A 17,902-nucleotide genomic window follows, 5' to 3' on the forward strand; every position below is an offset into this window, starting at 1 on the left:
TTACGGGTGACGCTGGTTAGTTCGTTTATTTTTTATAGTGTCAGGGCACCCGCCGTTTATTACCGAATAAAGGTTTAGCCCCCTGATCGCCCGGCGGTGATATGCGTCACCCCAGGCAGCGTCAGGTTAGCGCCAGTACCGCTAACACCCACGCACGCAGCATACACCTCCCTTAGTGGTATAGTATCTGATCGGATCAATATCTGATCTGATCAGATCTATACTAGCGTCCCCAGCAGTTTAGGGTTCCCAAAAACGCAGTGTTAGCTGGATCAGCCCAGATACCTGCTAGCACCTGCGTTTTGCCCCTCCGCCCGGCCCAGCCCAGCCCACCCAAGTGCAGTATCGATCGATCACTGTCACTTACAAAACACTAAACGCATAACTGCAGTCAGGCCTGATCCCTGCGATCGCTAACAGTTTTTTTGGTAGCTTTTTATTGAACTGGCAAGCGCCAGCGGCCTAGTACACCCCGGTCGTAGTCAAACCTGCACTGCAGTAACACTTGGTGACGTGGAGAGTCCCATAAGTGCAGTTCAAGCTGGTGAGGTGGCAAGCACAAGTAGTGTCCCGCTGCCACCAAGAAGACAAACACAGGCCCGTCGTGCCCATAATGCCCTTCCTGCTGCATTCACCAATCCTAATTGGGAACCCACCACTTCTGCAGCGCCTGTACTTCCCCCATTCACATCCCCAAACAAATGCAGTCGGCTGCATGAGAGGCATTTTCTTTATGTCCTCCCGAGTACCCCTACCCAACGAACCCCCCCAAAAAAGATGTTGTGTCTGCAGCAAGCGCGGATATAGGCGTGACACCCGCTATTATTGTCCCTCCTGTCCTGACAATCCTGGTCTTTGCATTGGTGAATGTTTTGAATGCTACTATGCACTAGTTGAGTATTAGTGTAGGGTACAGCATTCCACAGACTAGGCACACTTTCACAGGGTCTCCCAAGATGCCATCGCATTTTGAGAGACCCGAACCTGGAACCGGTTACAGTTATAAAAGTTAGTTACAAAAAAAGTGTAAAAAAAAAAAAAAAATATATAAAATAAAAAAAAAATAGTTGTTTTATTGTTCTCTCTCTCTCTATTCTCTCTCTATTGTTCTGCTCTTTTTTACTGTATTCTATTCTGCAATGTTTTATTGTTATTATGTTTTATCATGTTTGCTTTTCAGGTATGCAATTTTTTATACTTTACCGTTTACTGTGCTTTATTGTTAACCATTTTTTTGTCTTCAGGTACGCCATTCACGACTTTGAGTGGTTATACCAGAATGATGCTTGCAGGTTTAGGTATCATCTTGGTATCATTCTTTTCAGCCAGCAGTCGGCTTTCATGTAAAAGCAATCCTAGCGGCTAATTAGCCTCTAGACTGCTTTTACAAGCCGTGGGAGGGAATGCCCCCCCCACTGTCTTCCGTGTTTTTCTCTGGCTCTCCTGTCTCAACAGGGAACCTGAGAATGCAGCCGGTGATTCAGCCAGCTGACCATAGAGCTGATCAGAGACCAGAGTGGCTCCAAACATCTCTATGGCCTAAGAAACCGGAAGCTACGAGCATTTTATGACTTCGCCGGATGTAAATAGCGCCATTGGGAAATTGGGGAAGCATTTTATCACACCGATCTTGGTGTGGTCAGATGCTTTGAGGGCAGAGGAGAGATCTAGGGTCTAATAGACCCCAATTTTTTCAAAAAAGAGTACCTGTCACTACCTATTGCTATCATAGGAGATATTTACATTCCCGAGATAACAATAAAAATGATTTAAAAAAAAAAATGAAAGGAACAGTTTAAAAATAAGATAAAAAAGCAAAAAAAAAAAAAGCAAGAAAAAAAAAAAAAAAAGCACCCCTGTCGCCCCCTGCTCTTGCGCTAAGGCGAACGCAAGCGGCGGTCTGTCGTCAAACGTAAACAGCAATTGCACCATGCATGTGAGGTATCACCGCGAAGGTCAGATCAAGGGCAGTAATTTTTGCAGTAGACCTCCTCTGTAAATCTAAAGTGGTAACCTGTAAAGGCTTTTAAAGGCTTTTAAAAATGTATTTATTTTGTTGCCACTGCACGTTTGTGCGCAATTGTAAAGCATGTCATGTTTGGTATCCATGTACTCGGCCTAAGATCATCTTTTTTATTTCATCAAACATTTGGGCAATATAGTGTGTTTTAGTGCATTAAAATTTAAAAAAGTGTGTTTTTTCCCCAAAAAATGCGTTTGAAAAATCGCTGCGCAAATACTGTGAAAAAAAAAATGAAACACCCACCATTTTATTCTGTAGGGCATTTGCTTTAAAAAAATATATAATGTTTGGGGGTTCAAAGTAATTTTCTTGCAAAAAAAAATAACTTTTTCATGTAAACAAAAAGTATCAGAAAGGGCTTTGTCTTCAAGTGGTTAGAAGAGTGGGTGATGTGTGACGTAAGCTTCTAAATGTTGTGCATAAAATGCCAGGACAGTTCAAAACCCCCCCAAATGACCCCATTTTGGAAAGTAGACACCCCAAGCTATTTGCTGAGAGGCATGTCGAGTCCATGGAATATTTTATATTGCGACACAAGTTGCGGGAAAGAGACAATTTTTTTTTTTTTTTGCACAAAGTTGTCACTAAATGATATATTGCTCAAACATGCCATGTGAATATGTGAAATTACACCCCAAAATGCATTCTGTTGCTTCTCCTGAGTATGGGGATACCACATGTGTGAGACTTTTTGGGAGCCTAGCCGCGTACGGAACCCCGAAAACCAAGCACCGCCTTCAGGGTTTCTAAGGGCGTGAATTTTTTTATTTCACTCTTCACTGCCTATCACAGTTTTGGAGGCCATGGAATGCCCAGGTGGCACAACCCCCCCCCAAAGGACCCCATTTTGGAAAGTAGACACCCCAAGCTATTTGCTGAGAGGTATAGTGAGTATTTTGCAGACCTCACTTTTTGTCACAAAGTTTTGAAAATTGAAAAAAGAGAAAAAAAATGTTTTTTCTTGTTTTCAAAAACAAATGAGAGCTGCAAAATACTCACCATGCCTCTCAGCAAATAGCTTGGGGTGTCTACTTTCCAGAATGGGGTCATTTGGGGGGTTTTGTGCCACCTGGCCATTCCATGGCCTCCGAAACTGTGATAGGCAGTGAAGAGTGAAATCAAAAATTTACACCCTCAGAAATCCTGAAGGCGGTGATTGGATTTCGGGGCCCCGTACGCGGCTAGGCTCCCAAAAAGTCCCACACATGTGGTATCCCCGTACTCAGGAGAAGCAGCTGAATGTATTTTGGGGTGCAATTCCACATAGGCCCATGGCTTGTGTGAGCAATATATCATTTAGTGACAACTTTTTTTTTTTTTTTTGTCAATATTCAATCACTTGGGACAAAAAAAATGAATATTCAATGGGTTCAACATGCCTCTCAGCAATTTCCTTGGGGTGTCTACTTTCCAAAATGGGGTCATTTGGGGGGGGTTTGTACTGTCCTGCCATTTTAGCACCTCAAGAAAAGCTGTGTAAATTACAGAAAATGTACCCTAGTTTGTAGACGCTATAACTTTTGCGCAAACCAATAAATATACACTTATTGACAATTTTTTTACCAAAGACATGTGGCCGAATACATTTTGGCCTAAATGTATGACTAAAATTGAGTTTATTGGATTTTTTTTATAACAAAAAGTAGAAAATATCATTTTTTTTCAAAATTTTCGGTCTTTTTCCGTTTATAGCGCAAAAAATAAAAATCGCAGAGGTGATCAAATACCATGAAAAGAAAGCTCTGTTTGTGGGAAGAAAAGGACGCAAATTTCGTTTGGGTACAGCATTGCATAACCGCGCAATTAGCAGTTAAAGCGACGCAGTGCCAAATTGTAAAAAGACCTCTGGTCCTTAGGCAGCATAATGGTCCGGGGCTCAAGTGGTTAAAAATGTCATTTTGTGCAGGGAATGTTCTAAGCACGGGAAACACGCGCCACTTTACAGGCATACTATAGACACACCCCAGGTACGATATTTAAAGGAATATTTCACTTTCTTTTTTTCACTTTAAGCATCATTAAAATCACTGCTCCCGAAAAAACGGCCGTTTTTAAAACTTTTTTTTGCATTGATACATGTCCCCTGGGGCAGGACCCGGGTCCCCAAACCCTTTTTAGGACAATACCATGCATATTAGCCTTTATTTTCATTTCAAACGTTCGAGTCCCATAGACGTCAATGGGGTTCCAAAGTTTGCGCAAATTTTCGGTCCATTCACAGGTTCTGGTGCGAACCGAACCGGGGGAGGGGTGTTCGGCTCATCCCTACTCATTACATGCAAAGCAAGATAGTTCAAGCCGTGATTTGTCATAATTGTGATGATTATGGCTTACAGCTTCATGAAAACCCCAAATCCACAATCTCAGAAAATTAGAATATTGTGAAAAGGTGCGATATTCTAGGCTCAAAGTGTCCCACTCTAATCAGCCAATTAAGCCATAACACCTGCAAAGGGTTCCTGAGCCTTTAAATGGTCTCTCAGTCTGGTTCAGTAGGAATCACAATCATGGGAAAGACTCCTGACCTGACAATTGTGCGGACACCCTCCATAAGGAGGGAAAGCCTCAAAAAGGTAATTGCAAAAGAAGTTGGATGTTCCCAAAGTGCTGTATCAAAGCACATTAATAAAAAGTGATGTGGAAAGGGAAAAATGTGGAAGAGAAAGGTGCACAAAGCAGCAGGGATGAGAGAGGATTGTCAGGAAAAGGCAATTCAAAAGTGTTGGGGACTTTCACAAGGAGTGGACTGAGGCTGGAGTCAGTGCATCAAGAGCCACCACACACAGACGGATCCTGGACATTAGGGATGAGCTTCGTGTTCGAGTCGAACCCATGTTCGACTCGAACATCGGCTGTTCGATCGTTCGCCGAATTGCGAACGTTATGGGCCGTTCGCGCTAAATTCGTGTGGCGCGTCACGGCCCATAATTCACTGCGGCATCGCAGTGCATTGCTGGCTGATGATTGGCCAAGCATGCACTATGACCCGCATGCTTGGCCAATCACAGCGCCGTCAGTAGAGAGAGCTGTAATTGGCCAAAGCCAGGGTGGCTTTGGCCAATTATGGCTCAGGGGATTTAGTACACACCCCACACTATATAAGGCCGCCTGCACGGCGGCCCTGTGTAGTGTGTGTTCCGGTGTGCTGAGAGATAGAGAGAGAGAGAGACAGTGTCATTTGATTTGAGTTAGATAGATTAGGCAGAACAGTCAGTCAGTTAGCTGCACTTACAGTGTATTGTGTATATATATGCATCCCAGGTGTTGCATATATATATATACACTGTATTCAGTTTAGCTAGATCCGTTCCTGTTATCTTCTATCTAGACTATTTACATTTAATGCAGTGCGTCCTGCTCACAGTGTTCAGCTAGATCCGTTCCTGCTATTTACATTTAGTGCAGTGCGTCCTGCTCACAGTGTTCAGCTAGATCCGTTCCTGTTATCTTCTAGACTATTTACATTTAGTGCAGTGCGTCCTGCTCACAGTGTTCAGCTAGATCCGTTCCTGCAATTTACATTTAGTGCAGTGCGTCCTGCTCACAGTGTTCAGCTAGATCCGTTCCTGCTATTTACATTTAGTGCAGTGCGTCCTGCTCACAGTGTTCAGCTAGATCCGTTCCTGCTATTTACATTTAGTGCAGTGCGTCCTGCTCACAGTGTTCAGCTAGATCCGTTCCTGTTATTTACATTTAGTGCAGTGCGTCCTGCTCACAGTGTTCAGCTAGATCCGTTCCTGCTATTTACATTTAGTGCAGTGCGTCCTGCTCACAGTGTTCAGCTAGATCCGTTCCTGCTATTTACATTTAGTGCAGTGCGTCCTGCTCACAGTGTTCAGCTAGATCCGTTCCTGCTATTTACATTTAGTGCAGTGCGTCCTGCTCACAGTGTTCAGCTAGATCCGTTCCTGTTATCTTCTAGACTATTTACATTTAGTGCAGTGCGTCCTGCTCACAGTGTTCAGCTAGATCCGTTCCTGCAATTTACATTTAGTGCAGTGCGTCCTGCTCACAGTGTTCAGCTAGATCCGTTCCTGCTATTTACATTTAGTGCAGTGCGTCCTGCTCACAGTGTTCAGCTAGATCCGTTCCTGCTATTTACATTTAGTGCAGTGCGTCCTGCTCACAGTGTTCAGCTAGATCCGTTCCTGCTATTTACATTTAGTGCAGTGCGTCCTGCTCACAGTGTTCAGCTAGATCCGTTCCTGTTATCTTCTAGACTATTTACATTTAGTGCAGTGCGTCCTGCTCACAGTGTTCAGCTAGATCCGTTCCTGCAATTTACATTTAGTGCAGTGCGTCCTGCTCACAGTGTTCAGCTAGATCCGTTCCTGCTATTTACATTTAGTGCAGTGCGTCCTGCTCACAGTGTTCAGCTAGATCCGTTCCTGCTATTTACATTTAGTGCAGTGCGTCCTGCTCACAGTGTTCAGCTAGATCCGTTCCTGTTATTTACATTTAGTGCAGTGCGTCCTGCTCACAGTGTTCAGCTAGATCCGTTCCTGCTATTTACATTTAGTGCAGTGCGTCCTGCTCACAGTGTTCAGCTAGATCCGTTCCTGCTATTTACATTTAGTGCAGTGCGTCCTGCTCACAGTGTTCAGCTAGATCCGTTCCTGCTATTTACATTTAGTGCAGTGCGTCCTGCTCACAGTGTTCAGCTAGATCCGTTCCTGTTATCTTCCTACTGACAGGCAGGCTTGTCTGGTTACAGTATATAAAGCTACCTGAAGAAAATTACAGGTGTTCTATTTGATCCTATTAGTACCACGGTCAGGCAGCTAGACTATTTACATTTAGTACAGTGCGTCCTGCTCACAGTGTTCAGCTAGATCCGTTCCTGTTATCTTCCTACTGACAGGCAGGCTTGTCTGGTTACAGTATATAAAGCTACCTGAAGAAAATTACAGGTGTTCTATTTGATCCTATTAGTACCACGGTCAGGCAGCTAGACTATTTACATTTAGTACAGTGCGTCCTGCTCACAGTGTACAGCTAGATCCGTTCCTGTTATCTTCCTACTGACAGGCAGGCTTGTCTGGTTACAGTATATAAAGCTACCTGAAGAAAATTACAGGTGTTCTATTTGATCCTATTAGTACCACGGTCAGGCAGCTAGACTATTTACATTTAGTACAGTGCGTCCTGCTCACAGTGTTCAGCTAGATCCGTTCCTGTTATCTTCCTACTGACAGGCAGGCTTGTCTGGTTACAGTATATAAAGCTACTTGAAGAAAATTACAGGTGTTCTATCCCAGCTTAGTGCAGCTACAGGCCATTAGTATGTCTGGAAGGCCAAGAAGGAGAGGCAGACAGTCACAAGCCAATAAGAGAGGGCAAGCAGGCTCTGTGTCTAGTGCTGGTCGTGGAGACGGTGCATCCTCATCAGCACGTGGCCATGGGACACGCTTGGCCTTTTTTTCGGCAGCTGGCCGTGTTGAGCCGCAACATGCGGAAGACTTGGTCGAGTGGATGACCAAGCCGTCCTCATCCTCCTCATCCTCTCTCACCCATGCCCAGGGTGCTTTGTCTGGCAAAGCAGCGGCCTCTTCCCTCAGCTCAATGTCATCAGTGACTCCTTCCCTAGCTCCACCATGTCCTCATGAGGATTCCCTCGAACTGTTTGACCACAGTGTTGGGTACATGCTCCAGGAGGATGCCCAGCGTTTGGAAGGCTCTGATGACGATACTGAGCTCGATGAAGGCAGTAACATGAGCACGGACAGAGGGGGTGCCCAAGAAGGACAGCAATCTGGCAGTCATGCTCCCCCTGCTGCAGCATACTGCCAGGTTTGCTCCAGTGATGAGGAGGGAGGGGATGATGAGGTCACTGACTCAACGTGGGTGCCTGATAGGAGAGAGGAGGAGGAGGAGGAGGCGGCACATCACCAACGAGGCAGGATGCCCTCCAGGGGCCAGCCTAAGGGCAGCACATTGACTACATCACACCCCAAAGCTCCACATGTGCAGGGCGCTGCAGTCTCTGCGCGTTATTCAAAAAGTTCTTTGGTGTGGGCCTTTTTTGAGACGAGTGCTTCAGATCGCACCGCTGCTATTTGCAACATATGTCTCAAGCATTTCTCGCGTGGCCAAAACATCTCCCGCTTGGGTACCACATGCTTGACCAGACATATGTTGACCTGCCATGCAGTTCGTTGGCAAGCGTATCTAAAAGACCCACACCAAAGAACAAAGAGGACCTCTCCTTGCTTCTCATCAGCTGAGATCTCCAACCCCACTATACCTTCAGTCCTCTCTGAGATCTGCACTGAGAGGAATGAAGGTGTAGAATTAGGTGTGTCACAGCCAAGTACTTGTGGGCAATCTGCTTTTGATACACCGACGTCAGATTGTACCAGGCAAATTTCCCTGCCCCAGCTGCTGCACCGCCAAAAGAAGTTTGCTCCCAGCCATCCACATGCCCAGCGGTTGAATGCTAGCATGGCAAAATTGCTAGCACTTCAACTGCTGCCTTTTCAGTTGGTAGACTCTGCCCCCTTCCGTGAGTTTGTGGAATGTGCGGTTCCTCAGTGTCAGGTACCCAAACGCCACTTTTTCTCACGGAAGGCGATTCCGGCTCTCTACCGGCATGTGGAAGGCAATGTCCATGCCTCGCTGGACAGGGCGGTCAGCGGTAAGGTGCATATTACCGCTGACTCATGGTCCAGCAGGCATGGACAGGGACGTTACCTAAGTTTCACGGCGCATTGGGTGACTCTGCTGGCAGCTGGGAAGGATGCAGGACAAGGTGCAGTAGTGTTGGAGGTTGTTCCGCCACCACGCCTCCAAAATGCTGATTGTGACACACCTCTCTCCTCCACCCCCTCCTCTTCTTCTTCCTCTATGGCCTCTTCCTCGGAACCAGCGGTGCTCCGTAGGCGTTCAAGGGGCTACGCAAGTACGCAGGCCAAAAGATGCCATGCGCTGCTTGAGCTGGTGTGCTTGGGGGACAGGAGCCACACTGGGGCAGAGGTTTTGTCAGCTCTGCAGGGGCAGGTTCAGAGGTGGTTGACGCCACGCCAACTTAAGGCAGGAATGGTGGTTTGCGACAATGGCACCAACCTCCTCTCTGCCCTCCGACAGGGACAAATGACCCATGTGCCCTGTTTGGCTCACGTCCTTAACTTGGTGGTGCAGCGGTTCTTGGGCAGGTACCCGGGCTTACAGGATGTCCTGAGGCAGGCCAGGAAAGTCTGTGTGCATTTCCGCCGGTCATATAATGCCAGTGCTCGGCTGACGGACCTCCAAAAGGAGTTTAACCTGCCCAAGAACCGCCTAATCTGTGACATGCCCACCAGGTGGAACTCAACGTTGGCCATGCTGCAGCGGCTGCACACGCAGCAGAGGGCCATCAATGAGTACCTGTGCGACTATGGCACCAGGACAGGGTCAGGGGAGCTTGGTTTTTTTTCCCCACGCCAGTGGGCCATGATCAGGGATGCATGCACTGTCCTGTCACCATTTGAGGAGGCCACGAGGATGGTGAGCAGTGACAGTGCATGCATCAGTGACACTGTCCCCCTTGTCCACCTGTTGGAGCACACGCTGCGTGGAATAATGGACAGGGCACTTGAGGCAGAACAGAGGCAGGAAGAGGAGGACTTCCTTAGCTCTCAAGGCCCCCTTTATCCAGACAGTGTTCCTGCGTGCCCGCCGATCACACAGGAAGAGGACGAGGAGGAAGAGGAGGAGGAGGAAGATTGTGTCAGTATGGAGGTGGAGCCTGGCACTCAGCATCAGCAGCAGTCTTTAAGGGATCAGTCCCAAGAAACACATGGACTTGTACGTGGCTGGGAGGAGGTGGCTGCGGACCATGTCGTTCTTAGTGACCCAGAGGACTCCGGACCGAATGCCTCAGCAAACCTACGCTGCATGGCCTCCCTGATCCTGCAAAGCCTGCGTAAGGATCCTCGTATTCGTGGTATCAAGGAGAAGGACCAATACTGGCTGGCAACCCTCCTTGATCCACGTTACAAGGGTAAGGTTGCGGACCTTATCTTGCCATCGCAGAGGGAGCAGAGGATGAAACATCTTCGGGAGGCCTTGCAGAAAGGTCTGTGCAATGCGTTCCCAGAGACTGGGAGGTTACAAACTCCTGTTTCTGGACAACGTGTTGCTGAGGCTTCGGTCAGTCAAAGAAGGAGCGGTGGAGAAGGTGGCCGTCTGACCGATGCGTTCAGACAATTTTTTGGTCCGCAGCCCCAAGGTATGATCGGTTCCAGCAACCATCGCCAGCGTCTGTTTTATATGGTGCAGGAATACCTAGGGGCAAGATCAGACTTGGACACCTTTCCCACCGAAAATCCTCTGGGTTACTGGGTCTTGAGGATGGATCACTGGCCAGAGCTTGCACAGTATGCAATTGAGCTACTGGCCTGTCCTGCATCCAGCGTTCTTTCGGAACGCACATTCAGTGCTGCTGGAGGCGTGGTAACCGATCACAGGGTGCGTCTGTCCACCGACTCGGTCGATCGGCTGACCTTCATAAAAATGAATGAGTCTTGGATCACCACCAGCTACCAAGCACCTGATGCTGATGTAACCGAATAATTTTTTTTGAAATCTCAGATCCCTTCAAAGACTGCCTATGCTGATGCTGAGTGACTATCCCTGAGTAATTATCCTCTTCCTCCTCAATCATCACGCTGATAGCTTGTAAGAACATTTTTGGTTCTGGGCGCCACCACCAGTGCCTAAGGCCCAATTTTTCAGCCCCTGTTTAACAGGGGCGTGTAATTACAATTTTTGATGTAATACTTTGCAGCAGGGCTCGTTCCTGCATTCCAACTAGAGTGTCTGTGAGGGGTTGCAGTGTTGTGGCACCAGCACCAGTGCCTAAGGCCCAATTTTTCTGCCCCTGTCTAACAGGGGCGTGTAATTACAATTTTTGATGCAATACTTTGCAGCAGGGCTCGTTCCTGCGTTCCAACTAGAGTGTCTGTGAGGGGTTGCAGTGTTGTGGCACCAGCACCAGTGCCTAAGGCCCAATTTTTCTGCCCCTGTCTAACAGGGGCGTGTAATTACAATTTTTGAAGCAATACTTTGCAGCAGGGCTCATTCCTGCGTTCCAACTAGAGTGTCTGTGAGGGGTTGCAGTGTTGTGGCACCAGCACCAGTGCCTAAGGCCTAATTTTTCAGCTCCTGTTCAACAGGGGCATGTAATTACAATTCTTGATCTAATATTTCACAGCAGGGCCCTGTGAGGGCTTACAGTGTTGTGGCCACAGCAATACCTAAGGCCCAAATTTCTGCTGAGTATATAGGGCAGGACCCTACTTTCAAACATCTAACTTACAAATGACTCCTACTTGCAAACGGAAGGAGACAACAGGAAGTGAGATGAAATCTACCCCTAGGAAGGGAAATTCTCTCCTGTAAGAGTTAATATGGGAAAACAATTTCTCCTTTCCACTGATGCTTTCCAATCCTTGTTCCACAAAAAAACCCAAATTTTCAAAAAACATTTTTCATTGGGACAAAAAAGTGAGGTGAAATCTTCTGAAGAGGAGGAAAGACAGCAAAACAAATGTCACAGGGGTGATAACCCTTCCCTATGTTTTCCAAAAAGCTTAGAAAAGATTTTTTGGCTGGAGCTAAACACGTTAAAAATGTTCAAAATTACAAACAGATTCTACTTAACAACAAACCTACAGTCCCTGTCTTGTTTGCACTGCTGTTCAGAGTATATAGGGCCTGGTGGCCCCACACCTTTCCTTATTTTAATTTGGGTGCGGGGTTCCCCTTAATATCCATACAAGACCCAAAGGGCCTGGTAATGGACTGGGGGGTACCCATGCCGTTTGTCTCACTGATTTTCATCCATATTGCCATGACCCGACATGACATTAAACCCGCAAGCAGTTTTAAATGAGATTTTTTCCTTTAAAAATGACATTTGGTGCAGGGACTGTTCTAAACATGGGAAACACGCGTCACTTTACAGGCATACTATAGACACCCCCCAGGTACGATATTTAAAGGAATATTTCACTTTTTTTTTTCACTTTAAGCATCATTAAAATCACTGCTCCCGAAAAAACGGCCGTTTTTAAAAGTTTTTTTTGCATTGATACATGTCCCCTGGGGTAGGACCCGGGTCCCCAAACCCTTTTTAGGACAATACCATGCAAATTAGCCTTTAAAATGAGCACTTTTGATTTCGAACGTTCGAGTCCCATAGACGTCAATGGGGTTCTAACGTTCGTGCGAACTTTCGGTCCGTTCGCGGGTTCTGGTGCGAACCGAACCGGGGGGTGTTCGGCTCATCCCTACTGGACATGGGCTTCAAATGTCGTATTCCTCTTGTCAAGCCGCTCCTGAACAACAAACAACGTCAGAAGCATCTTACCTGGGCTAAATAAAAACAGACCTGGTCTGTTGCTCAGTGGTCCAAAGTCCCCTTTTCTGATGATAGCAAATTTTGCATCTCATTTGGAAACCAAGGACCCAGATTATGGAGGAAGAATGGAGAGGCACACACTGCAAGATGCTTGAAGTCCAGTGTGAAGTTTTCACAGTCTGTGTTGATTTGGGGAGCCATGTCATCTGCTGGTGTTGGTCCACTGTGCTTCATTAAGTCCAGGGTCAACGCAGCCGTCTACCTGGAGATTTTGGAGCACTTCATGCTTCCTTCTGCAGACGAGCTCTATGGGGATGTTGACTTTATTTTTTCCAGCAGGACTTGGCACCTGCCCACACTGCCAAAAGCACCAAAACCTGGTTCAATGACCGTGGGATTACTGTGCTTGATTGGCCAGCAAACTCGCCTGACCTGAATCCCATAGAGAATCTATGGGGCATTGCCAAGAGAAAGATGAGAGACATGAGACCGAACAATGCAGAAGAGCTGAAGGCCACTATTGAAGCATCCTGGTCTTCCATAACAACTCAGCAGTGCCACAGGCTGATAGCTTCCATGCCACGCCGCATTAAGGCAGTAATTGCTGCAAAAGAGGCCCAAACCAAGTACTGAGTACACATGCATGCTTATACTTTTCAGAGGTCTGATATTGTTCTATGTACAAAACTTGTTTTATTGATTGCTAATTTTCTGAGAGTGTGGATTTGGGGTTTTCATGAGTTGTAAGCCATAATCATCACAATTATGACAAATCACGGCTTGAATTATCTTGCTTTGCATGTAATGAGTCTCTCTCATATATTAGTTTCACCTTTTAAGGTGCATTAGTGAAATAAATGAACTTTTGCATGATATTCAAATTTTTCGAGTTTCACCTGTATATATATATATATATATATATATATATATATATATATATATATATATATCTATAGTAATATTGGGGTGTTTAGCTAAAGTGATAGATGCTCTTTCGGTGTAGTGAGTCCACATCAGGCATTATAGTTGAGGGCTGGGTAGCCCACGTTTATTAAAACAGAAGAACAAAAGCAAAAGGTCCATTCAGGATTCCCACGCAGGGGTTCACAACTTCATTTAGCACACAAATGAAAAACATACCGAGCCACCTGGCTCTCTTGTCAGCAGTGCCTCTGCTTGCTTTCAACAGATTTGATTCTTTCCAGCCCCCTGGACTCACTGACTTCCTTAGTCTTCCCGACTGTCAAGGCTGGCCAGCCTTTCCTAGTCCCTGGGCAAAGAAACCCCCTAACACGGGCTGCAGTCTCCCACACAGGGCAGACAGCTTTCCAGACACAAGTCTGTCTTCAAACAGCAGCAGCAAGCTGCTCACACTCCACCTTCCTCCACTCACTGCTCTCACCAGTCCCTCATTATATGGGCTGTGTGCACCTGGGCACACACCCTGCTGGCTGTCCACAAGAGCCAGACACAGGGACGGAGATCCCATCCCACCCACAACTCTTCGGGATCTCCAAACTACAGAGTCCCATCCAGAACTAGCAAAAAAAGGATTTAAAGAGCTCAGCTGTAGCAGGTTGAGTGCTCTGGCCGCCCAGGCTGCTTGGGGAAGATACTCCATCCAGGAACCAGTTTCCAGTGTAGGACTGGGGAGCGGCACCTTCTCTGAGTGGTGAGATTAGTGCACACATATGTGAATTATATGTGGGTTTCCTCGCATGCAATTCACATGACAGGCGAGTGCGACCAGCTCTCAATAGAGCAGGTTCACACAGATCCGGGGCAGGGTCCTGTGTGTCTTTGGGTCTGATTCAGGTGAGAATTCAGGCAAATATTTGGACATGATTGGCACCTGAACCGGTGAAGAGGAACGCACCGGACCCCAAGCATGAACCCGCGGCCAGTTCCTGATCACCACAGCACAAGTTATATCATGAAACTGTACTGCACTGGTGACAGTATGTAAAAAATAAATAAAACATTTGATTTTTTTTTTTCTCATTTCTTAATTTTCCCAAAAAATGGGACAAAAAATTAGAACTTCAAAAAACTTGCTAAGCCTCGTACTAAATTCATTGGACTGTCTACGTTCTGAAGGGGGTCATTTGGGAGGGTATTTGTACTGTTCTGTCATTTTTGAGCCTCAAGAAATGAGATTATCCATCAGTACATCAGGATTGATCAATTTTCAGATATATATCCCATAGTTTGTGGACTCTGTAACTTTCCTACAGACTAAACAATATACACTGATCTGGGGTTTTTTTTCACCAAAGAAATGTAACAGGAAAACACTTTGGAATACACTTATTAATAAAGTTTATTTATTTGCAAAATGTTATAACAGAAACAAAGAAAAACACATTTGTTTTAGAAATTTTCACCTATCAGTGCCCATCCATGCTGCCTATCAGTGCCCATCAGTGCAACCTGTCAGTGCACATCAGTGAAGAAGAAAAATGTATGTACCATATATACTCAAGTATACGTCGGCCCGAATATAAGCCGAGGCCCCTAATTTACCACAAAAAACTGTGAAAACGCATTGACTCGAGTATAAGACGAGGGTGAGAAATGCAGCAGCTACTGTAAGTGGAAAAGAGGGTCAACACTGCCCATCTGCAGCTGCATGGCTCCCTGTGTCAATTGCAGCCTCCCTGTGTCCTGTGCATGCCTACCTGTGCAGATCTGCCTACCTCCCTGTGTCCTGTGCATGCCTACCTGTGCAGATCTGCCTACCTCACTGTGTCCTGTGTATACTTCCCTGTGTCCATTGCAGCCTACCTGTGCCAATCTGCATCCTCTCTGTGTCCTGTGCATGCCTCCGTGTGCCGATCTGCAGCCTCCGTGTGCCGCCCTGCATCCACCATCGCACCAATCAGCGTGTCATAAAAACATACGGTGGCCATTCCAGTGTTCAAAATTTGCGCCTCCTCCTCGTCTGTGATAGGCAGAACACTCAATTTCCCAGCAGTCAGTGTTCAGCCTATTACATCCGCTCATGCTCATACCATGGACGAGGATGAGAGGATGTCCGTGATAGGCTGAACACTGACCGCTGGGAACGTGAGCGTTCCGCCTATCACAGACGAGGAGGAGGCGTGGCTTTTGAACACTGGAATGGCCGCCGTCTGTCTGCATGACACTCTGATCGGGTAGGCAGACGACGGTGACTCGAGTATAAGCCGAGGGGGGCACTTTCAGCCTAAAAAAAAGGGTTGAAAATCTCGGCTTATACTCGAGTATATACGGTCTTTACAAAATGTTATAAAATAAACAAAGAAAAACTTTTTTCTTCAAAATTTAGATTTTTTTTATTTATTTAGCAAAAAAAAAGAATATCTGAGTGGTGATTAATTACCAAAAGAACACTATTTGTGTGAAAAAAAAAATGATAAAAATTTCATATGGGTACATTGTCATTCAAAATGCAACAGCGCTGAAAGCTGAAAATCGGCCTGGGCAGAACAGGGTGATAGTGCCCAGTATTGAAGTGGCTAAAGGATAAGTGGCAGTGGCGGCTCTTACTGAGATGGCCATTCCTATTAGTTCCTGACCTAAAGTCTATTCAGAGAAGTCTAGCCTTAGTAAAGAGTGTCAGAGAGAAAAAACTGCTGTTTGGGTTAGTGGCGGCCTCTACACTGTATGGGGAAGAATCAGTTAAAATCAGTGGCTCCTGCGGGCGTAGCGCTACATGTACAAGGTTTTTAGTTGACTAGTAACCTCTGTGGAGGTGTGGAGGAGTCCTCAAAGTGTGCTGCTCAGTACAAGGCTGGTGCCATGAAGAAAAGATAAGAAGTTTTGTACTCCCTATTGTTTCTTCTCTTCTATGGAAAACCTAACTCTGACAGATGTGGTATTGTTATTAATTTTTTTATAATGCCTGCATGGGTGATGTTTAGTCCCATGTATTATTTCTATTTCTTTTTCCGAAAATTTTTTTTTTTTTTTTTTGCATTTTTAAGTTCCTCTTCGTGTCTGGCTTGATCAGCTGATCTCTGTCTCTCCAAATCTTCTATCTTTTTCCTCAGATCTTCTTCGGCTTCCCTTCCTCTTTGCCTCTCTCTTTCTAATGCTTCCTCCTGTCTTTTTACTTCTTTTTCCCTCCATGTTCTTTCAAATGCTTTCCTTTTCTCCAGATTTTCCTGCTCCATCTTCTTTTCTCTCTCGTGAACATAATTCATGACAAACTGTGTGTTTTCATGCATATGCTTCACAGGATCGCATGTCTCGTGTTCTACTCGGAATTTAGCATTTTTAATGACTTCATATAAGAACTTCATCACTTCCTCGTGTCTTCCTCTGGTTTTAAGGTGATCCTCTGGAGTGTAATTCTCCAATGCAAAAATCTTTTCAACGCCCATATCCCTGAATGAGGATTCAACAGTAGTTAGAAATCCAGAGTTCTTGTGGGTAAGAACAACAATGGGATAGATGCCTAGAAAGAAGAGAAGTGGGTTACATTTAAGCATTGATTATTTCAAATGTCTGTTAAGGGTATGACCTGACATGAATAATAATAATTTAAAAAATAAAATAATTTACAGTAGGAGGGGTGGCCTTCTTGTTGTTCATATGTTATACAGTCGTATGCAAAAGTTTAGGAACCCCTGACAATTTCCATGATTGTCATTTATAAATATTTGGGTGTTTGGATCAGCAATTTCATTTTGATCTATCAAATAACTGAAGGGCACAGTAATATTTCAGTAGTGAAATGAGGTTTTTTGGATTAACATAAAATGCACAATATGCATCAAAACGAAATTAGACAGGTGCATCAATTTGGGCACCCCAACAGAAAAATCACATCAATATTTAGTAGAGTCTCCTTTAGCAGAAATAACAGCCTCTAGATGCTTCCTATAGCCTGTAATGAGTGTCTGGATGCTGGATGAATGTATTTTCAACCATTCCTCCTTACAAAACATCTCCAGTTCAGTTAGGTTTGAGGGTTGCTGAGCATGGACAACCCGCTTTAAATCACCCCACAGATGTTCAATGATATTCAGGTCTGGGGACTGGAATTGCCATTCCAGAACATTGTACTTGTTCCTCTGCATAAATGCCCGAGTAGATTTTGAGCAGTGTTCGTTGTCTTTATTTATAAATGACAATCATGGAAATTGTCAGGGGTTCCTAAACTTTTGCATACGACTGTAGCTGTTGCAAATGCTCTTACACCATGCAAGAAAAGCAGAAATGTACCATAACCACTGTCTATACAAAAAATCTTTGCAACCTTTTGTCACGAGAGGTAGTGCTGCACCTGAAGATGGCATTGCTGAAAAGCATAGCTAGTACAGCAACCAAAATCCAGAGTTAACAATGAGACATGGAAAAAGGATAGTAGGCACAGTCCTAACATATTTCTCCTCGAAAGTGTTTTTTTCATGCCATGTTTGTTTGCACCGAGGAATTATTTCTGAATCTTTTTTTTTGTCTGTTGTCTGGCTTTTTTTTTGTATCTTGTTCTAGTTGTGTCTGGCTAGATAATTTCTTGCACCGCTATTAGTTATTATATGTCTTGCATTCTGTTC

General features: G+C 45.4%; 1 protein-coding gene across 2 annotated transcripts in view; it reads right to left on the bottom strand.

Annotated features, from left to right (window-relative positions):
* Positions 1-15,478: 15,478 nt before the first annotated feature.
* Positions 15,479-17,902, bottom strand: part of LOC141147503 (uncharacterized) — a 72,241-nt gene continuing 69,817 nt past the window's right edge. For both annotated transcript variants that reach the window (XM_073634735.1, XM_073634736.1), the window contains one exon: positions 15,479-16,800. In XM_073634735.1, the coding sequence (XP_073490836.1) occupies positions 16,280-16,800 (521 nt within the window). In that variant the 3' untranslated portion in view covers positions 15,479-16,279. The remainder of the gene's footprint in view (positions 16,801-17,902) is intronic.

Source organism: Aquarana catesbeiana, linkage group LG06 (genome assembly GCF_042186555.1).
Source record: "Aquarana catesbeiana isolate 2022-GZ linkage group LG06, ASM4218655v1, whole genome shotgun sequence".
NCBI lineage: Eukaryota > Metazoa > Chordata > Amphibia > Anura > Ranidae > Aquarana > Aquarana catesbeiana.